Genomic DNA, 7,861 nt, shown 5'->3' on the forward strand with positions numbered 1-7,861 from the left:
TCCTCTATGCTTGTCGGGCTGCCTTTGAAAAACCCATTTCAATCATTTGCTGATCTCATGTTTCAGCAGCCATCTGCCCAAACCCATTTTCAGTCCTGGGGACTGTGTGTATATGGGCGTGTTGTGTATAGGGGCACATAAGCAAATTGTGTGCGAGCAGCTGGATGCAGACGTGTGTGCAGCGTCGTTGGGCATATTTATGTATGTGCAGGTGTCACAAGTGGGCAGGACACCCTGCAGAGTGCCATTTGGCAACCAGGATTTCCTGCTTTGGCCAAGACACTGCAAAAGATCTGTTTTCTCTGCACCAATCCCCAAATAGCCGGTCTCCTCCCACCTCCCCGAGCTGGCATGTCCGCCTACCACTTTGAGAGCTCTATTTTGGGGCTGGCTGGAAATATAAGATGATGGGCACCTTGGAGAGGCGTGTTTACTAACAGAAAACTAAAGCTGGTTAATATTTCTCCGGTGCTTGATTTTTGGGGTGAAGACGCAACTTTTCCTCCAAAGTTTCAACTATGATGAAAAAACAGAACGACTGTTCCTGAGTTTCTCCTCATTTTCTCGCTGAAATTTTCACAAGACACTTCAGCGACAGGCTGAATAATGAACAGGTTTCAATGATACAGTAAAACGCACTGGCTGAGTGTGGCTGAGTAGCTGATGCTGCTCCTTAAGGACAGGCAGAGTACATAACGAACCTACTACTGCTGCCTGCCAGTGGAGATCTTCTGTGGCAGAAGGTTTCTTATCCTCTCTTATCACACTAATTAGTAGCCAAGACCCTTGAAGTGTCTGCTCCACTCATCTTACTTGTTGAGTCCTTCCTCATGCTTCACATGAGGTGCAGACACATTGCACATTTACACTGGAGTTGTTTACCCCATAATTTACTCCCCAGTAAATTTTAGACTCTATGGAAAGGGGCAGATCCATGGCCAGCTCTCATAAACCAGCTGCTTGTAGTAGATGCTATTTCAGAGCCTGGCCAGGAGGTGGGACTAGAGCTGATGTGCACTGAATGAGTGTGTCATAAACAGTAGAGGCCATACCATGCCATTAATTTTCACACATCGATTCTGTGTGGATGACTGCACCCAGATGACTAGCAAAATGTATCTTATCTGCAAGGATCCTGGTGATTCCAGGGTTGAAGAAATTCAAGGAATTTGCTTCTGACCAAAAAATTCATGAGGCCCTTCAAGAATTACATCATAGGTACCTCTGGAGTGAATTTGAGCTTGGTAGTAGACCCAGGACACATACATGGAGTGATCTTCTCTACTGGAGGTTTACTGCTGGCTTCCTCAGAAGTACCTTTGCCTTGGAGAATAGCATCTTTCTACAATAAACACTGTACGTTGTGTCCACACAATGCCTCCAGAGTACACTGAGAACACACTGGAGCAAACTTGCCCTGTGTCCACACCCGCAGTCCTGCAGTGGCCTTGACTGCTCTGCAGCAAATGGATGTGACTTGATTATCCCCAACATCTCAACCAGGGTTTGCTTCCCTGGGCCCATCAGGGGTTTTGATCCCACTATTCCGTGGCTGCTTCAGGAGAGCGGGACTGCGGAGTCCTTGGACTCACCCTGCAGCGCAGTCAGTCACTCAGTGTCACAGTCATCCTGCGTCACCAAAGATCAGGTGCCCTGATTCATTTGAGCAGTGACTCTGATCAGCTTTCAGCCCCAGACAATGAAACCGCTCCACATTGATCTGAGAACGAAACTGCGGCAGTGCTGGAATCAGGCCGTGATGTTTAAATATCATTACGAACTTAGCAATACATTCAATATCATTACAAACCCAGCAGTGCAGCTTTCAGCCAACCCTGCTTGCAAATGGCTTTATTCCATCTGAGTGGGAAATAGATAGTTTCTCCCAATGCCTTGGAGAAAGGTTTTATCTTTAATTGATGCTTGGCCATCAGCCACAAAAAGCATTGATCATTCTGTATTTTATACTGCTTTCTTTTCAGTCTCATGGAAGGCTGTTCTCACAGGAAGATTCCCATGGGCTGAAACCCTCTCATTCTTGTTCTGGTCACCATTGTATTTGCCCGTAAGTCATTAACCAGACTCTTTGTCCCCAGTGTGTGTTTTCTCTGCCATGATTTCCACCAGATATTTCCTGTGAGCTTAACTGGAGACCCATCAAACACATGGCAACAGTGATCAGACAATGAGCAATGAACAAGTAGGGTTCCCTCACGCCTTGTAGTTGCATTGGTTTTGCTGCTGAACTCCATCTTTAAGCTGCAGAATTATGCTGAAAGACTCCCTAAACTATCCTATAAAAGTAGTACAGGCCACATCTACGGCTGGTGCAAATCCACCGGGATCCTTTGCCTTCAGTGAATCTTCACCAGTTAACAACCACCTTTATGACTGCACAAAAGCCGATCGAAAGTGTCAGCTCACTCCACCCCAAACTAGCGCTGTCCTCTTCCTGCAGGCACAGCTCAGAGCATGAACAACCCCATGCCCCTGAAAAGATGTCTTTTAAAGGCCATGTTGCTAGCCGTTTCATGGCTGGGCAGTTGAGAAGCCGCATCCAGTGCTTATTGCACAATCCAGTTGCAATCACGTGGGGAAATTCCTGTCGAATATGTCCAAACTGTAAATGTTTCAGTGAAGCTGTTCCCAGCCTGCCTCACCAAAAGTTCTGAGGAGCCCAAAGGCCCCAATCCTGAGACCCTGGCCTCAGAGTCCAGGGGACTTTGGCACAAAATTTAGATCCTACAGCAGACTTAAGACCCATGAAGGCCCTTATTTATATGGGCCCCTGACAGCCACTGTTTGGAGCAGTGGGCTTGGCAGGTAACCAGATACAAGGCACTGTGTTTTGCACAAAGGAGAAGCAGAGACAGGATCAGGTACAAGAGCTGCATTTCAGCTCTCAGGTCTCTTTATTAGGACTCTAGTACTGCTTGACAGGTAGACGCATGCGCACAGGACATAATGGGGTTGGTATTGCCTTGGTCACAGAGAAATGTAACAGCATTAAAAAGAAACTGGCCAGTCTAGGCCAGTGGGTCCACCCCATCTCTGCTATTGCACTCATCCATTAGCTATTCTAGTATTGCTTCTCCTTTCCGCACACCTCAGGAGCAGTTATCCAATGGCTTTAACCCTCCCAAAACAGTCCCATGAGCAGTCTCGTCCAGAAGAGGAATCTGTACAGTGGAGAAGGGTGTAGCAAACATCATGGAGTTTAAAAAAAATAGTCCACAGCTACTGTTTGGCGGATGAACACAGTTGGAGCACTGATGGAGCCTGCAGGCGAGTGTCTTTGATGAGCATCTGGTGCCCAGCGGTGGTCATCTGCGGTGGGATCCAGGCGCCGTCTAAGTTACTACAGCAGAATGACAGCAATCACGGTGGCCAACAGGGCAGTCAACAAGTTAAAAGGGGGGGTGGGGGGGTTGTTACTGGAACAGTACAGCACAGGTGTCCATAATGGCATTGGCAATGTGGGGGATCATGGTACACATCAGACAGACTATTGTACAACACATGCACAACAAGTTGGGTTACAGCACGGAGAGTGACTCCCCCCTCCCACCCCTCTGCCCTGTGTACATTTACAACAGGAAATAGTCTGAGCAAATCCCAGCTTCCATGAGAGTCACGGGGGGTTCAAGAGTCCTGCAAAAACAAGGATTTTCAGTCTTTCACAGCAAAAGAGCCTTGCCAGTGGCTTCAGGATAGGCAAACATGCCCTGCTAAAGTTTCTTTGCTCTCTCTGTCTCTCTGCCTGTCGTCACAGGACCAAAGCCTTATGAGAAGGTGACAACCTCAGCTTGGGGATAATTAGAAGAGAGGACATCTTTGCAGCTCTCTGTGTTTAAAGGATACAGGAATTAAACACACCATTGCACAGCTTTTCCTTTCCGCATTTCCGACTCACGGTTATTATTGTTGAAATGAATAAAGAGAGCAAGAGAATGAGAGCCGTGGGCTGGTGGATGCAGGCACTGAGAGGCTTCCAAGGGGAAAAGCAAGGACCGTTTGCTCAACTTTCTAAAGGCAGGAGAACATTGAAACCACCCAGACAAAATATGCGGTAGTTTGAGTTTGGACGAGTCAGAGAAAGACGAGGGATAAAGGAAATGCTGACACCACCCTGACTGACTATTCCTGGGGTTGAATATGGGACTGTTGTCCCCAGGGCTCTGTACAGTATCGCCACCCTTGTTGAGCACCATGGTAGGTCCAAGGAGTAAGCTACCAGTGAGCACTGAACTATTACCTTGGCTGAGACTCTAGTATGGAAATGGTTGAATACTGTGACCACGTGTTACAGTAAAAATACACTTGAGGAACCCTTCAGGATTGCATGAGGCAGAAAAGCTTCCCCCTTTGCAGACCCACAGCATCCTCTCCTTGACCATCACCCTTTGCAGACCCACAGCATCCTCTCCTTGGCCAAGGAAGCCTGAGGCTGGGTAGGTTACCACACCAGCAAAGAGCCTGCAGGGACCATGCCTTGTAGCTGTGCATCCTCTGGAGCTCATTCCATGTTTGTACTGACACCTCTCTGCTTCAGCTGAGCTAGGCTCAGATCCCAGATGCCCATGCATTCACATCAGTCTGAATGAAGCTTCTGGGGATGGTAAATACTAGCTGGCAATCCCTGGGGTCCATTACCCAGCAAGTTACATGCAGGGAAGCAACATGAGGCTTGAGGAGGGAACTGCTATTGATTGCAGTCAGGATATCCAACAAAGGCAGAAGATCCCCCAGGGAACAAAGGCTATTCAAGGACCGTGTATATATAATCCCAGTTAACACCCTGAACAAAATAACTAAGGATATTAGGTGACCATATAAGTCTTGTTCTTCCCAGCATGCGTGAGAAAACACAGCCCAATCAGCACCAATGGTGCAGTACATTTTGGAATCACCCCAGTCACCTCATTGCTATAAATTAGTATTATTATTATTTGGCCAGATGGCCAAAGGATGTGGGGATGTGCTTACTTTTAAGCATAGGGTCAGGGGGATATTAGGCCAGTGCAAAGCATGTAACTGGCAGGGGCCTGTGTTGATCAGGGATCACCACCCCACCCCGCCACCCACTGAATTAGCAGCTATGAAACTGCCTGATTTCATGGCTGCTGTTACTATGATTGTCTGGTAAAGAATAGGGAGGGGTCTGATATGAAATCTTTGCATAGGGCCTTCAAGAGGGAAACCCTGCCCTATAAAAGTGTAAGGGCCCTACTGAAGTCAAGAAGACCAAGCAGGTACTTGAGATTGAGCACATGAACAGGAATTTGCAAAGGCAGATGGGATGCCCAGGAAAAATACTGGATCCACAGGCCATGCCCTCTGTTTCCCAGCCATCTAGAGAAGCATTTTCTTTATCATAGTGGTGGGATACAACATTGCAGTCATTCACAGGATTCTCAGGAGTTGTTTGGGTTCAATAAAGAAGCCTTTGTACAAATTCTGAGTCTGGGTCTCAGGGTGGGGGGTGGGTTTGGGACATTTGGACCTGGCTTTTCACGTATGCAGCTCAAGGACATCGTATTGTTGGCTCAAAATAGGCACTTTATAGGAACCATGCTCCGAAGGAGACATGAATGAGATGTATGAATGTAAAGCAGGTTTAGAACTGCTGCCACGGAGCCACCCACTGACTTGGCTTTGGTGACAACTGCTTGAATGTGGCATTCCAGTGTGCTCAGATGAATAAGTATTCAGGACCTTTCCTGAGCTGCAGCTGTGTGCAATGTCACGAGCAGCCGCCAGGCATCCACCTTTCCCATACTAATCAGTGTCCATCTGATGACAATATTGCTTCCTCTGGGTTGCATGCTAGGAATGCGTGAGATGAAACACCCTTTGGTTATCACTGCCAGAAGAACAGCTGCAGTGGAAAACGGGGAGTGTAACCCCTGCTAACTCAGATCCCGCGCAGCAGAGCGGTCTCTGCTTGTGGAGAGGTGAAGGTAATGTTCAGCCAGTGGTGTCTCCATTTCCAATAGAGGCCTTTCAGAAAGGAAACATGTCCAATCCAGTCTAGCCTAGGACCCAGGACACCTGGGTTCAGCTCTCTGCTTCACCATAGACTCCCTGGGTGACCTTGGCAAGTCACTTTGACCTAGATCCTCAAAATTATTTAGGCAAAGGGAATCACTTGCCTAAAGCGGAGTTAGGTGCGTAATTTTTTGGAGTATGTTGGCCTTAATTCCTCTGTTTCCCATCTGGAAAAAAAATGGGGATAATACCAGCTTGGTGTTGGGAGATGCACGGATTGAATTTTATTAGTAGATGTAATTTTATTAGTAGACACTACAGTAATAGCAGTACCATAAATAGCTAGGTAGGGTCCCATGCAACTACCTGTCAAGGTGGGTATTCTTTAGATAGCAGCACTGTGAAGCTAATCCATCCACGGACATCCTAGGCTCGGTCTACTTGGTGCTGCACTACATTCACATCTACAGGCTTTCTGACTCGTAATGCATTTGCATGCTCTGTTACTCAAAGGCATCTATGTGGTATTGAGTAGATCCCCCGCTCCATCCCCCCTCTTACAACTGAACAGCTTTGGAGAGGATGGAAACTGCAGCTGGCTTTCTTGGGCCTCTTGGTGAAGCTGGTTTCTTTTTTAAGTTTCAGGTTGACCAATATTTCTGACATAAAAAAGATCGTTTTCAGTCTCCAAGACTGCGGGGGTGGGAACAGCTTGCAGATTAGCAGGGGCAGGCTGCCATGCATTTGGCTCTGTTGCATGTCCGCCCTGGGCTCAGCACATGGAAAACGAGGTGCCCAGAGGCAGGACAGAATGCTCTGGACCTGGGGTGACTGCATCATACATGGGAAGGTCAGTGCTAAAGCAGAGCCTCATCTCTGAGCACGGAGAATGGTCCAAGTGTCTGCTGAGCTTTTCTCCGCTGGCTGATGGAGGGATGAAGGGATCTCGGGACGGTTATGCTGAAAGGTACTAATGGCTGCTACCATGCGAGTCTTTAGTCTAAAGACTCACATTTACCCACTGACCTTGCTATAGTCAAGGGGTCTGAGACATAAGAGAGAGAGCAATTAAGATCCTTCACATGGCAGAGGATGCTACAGGCAATGGAAGGCTGCCCAAGGTGCTTCACAGGGCAGAACCAAGCTGTGTGAGTTGATGGGTTTCCCTGACTGCACATGCAGGCCCTTGGCTTTGTGCCTGTGTTAGGGTATGGAAAAACAATGACACTGCCATGAAATGGGAGAGAATGAGGATTTTGGGCAGAACTGCTCACACAGAGTAGGGCTCTGTCCACCCATTCTTATCCCATGGCAAAGGGAAACTAGCTCAAGGTAGCTTGGCCCTAAAGGAAGCGGGGTTAAATTGCCCAAGTACCTGGGAGCTGAGCCACATAGTCCAGTGACTAGAGTGCTGCCCTGGGACTGGAGAGTTCAGATTTATGACTGCTCTGTGCCTCAGTTTTTCCATCTGGAAAATGGGAGTGATGATACCAACCTCCTTTATAAAAAGCTTTGAGATCTACCAATACAAAGAGCCAAACAAGGGCAAGGTGGTGGTATTGTTATTGGAAAGCTGCCCTCTATTGTGAGCGCTTAAATCTGATATGATATGATACAAAAAATGATTCCCTTGCTTATAGGTACTTGATGACTATGCTCTGAAATGTCATTACATGCCCTGCTGGGAAGCAACAGGCCAGCTCAAATGTACCACGGTCAGGAGTGAGTTCTACTGGCTTCTCTGTGAAGGGAGATAAATGTCCCTGGGGAAGATCAGCTCTCGTGCACTATATATCTTCCCCCCTCTTTTTGCTGTTCCTCAGGACAAGATTCACTTGAGATGGCAGTTGTGGGAAATTAAAGCACATGGAAA

At 47.6% G+C, this 7,861-nt stretch overlaps 1 protein-coding gene across 2 annotated transcripts in view; it reads right to left on the bottom strand.

Annotated features, from left to right (window-relative positions):
- Nucleotides 1-3,433: 3,433 nt before the first annotated feature.
- Nucleotides 3,434-7,861, bottom strand: part of KCNC4 (potassium voltage-gated channel subfamily C member 4) — a 49,211-nt gene continuing 44,783 nt past the window's right edge. Inside the window, exon 4 of one of the 2 annotated variants that reach the window (XM_006036963.1) lies at nucleotides 3,434-3,651. In XM_006036963.1, the coding sequence (XP_006037025.1) occupies nucleotides 3,632-3,651 (20 nt within the window). In that variant the 3' untranslated portion in view covers nucleotides 3,434-3,631. Of the gene's footprint in view, nucleotides 3,652-3,743; nucleotides 3,845-7,861 lie in introns of those variants that run through there. The other variant, XM_025193414.1, reaches the window with a different exon arrangement.

This window comes from Alligator sinensis, unplaced genomic scaffold (assembly GCF_000455745.1).
Source record: "Alligator sinensis unplaced genomic scaffold, ASM45574v1 scaffold872_4, whole genome shotgun sequence".
In the NCBI taxonomy this organism is placed as follows: domain Eukaryota; kingdom Metazoa; phylum Chordata; order Crocodylia; family Alligatoridae; genus Alligator; species Alligator sinensis.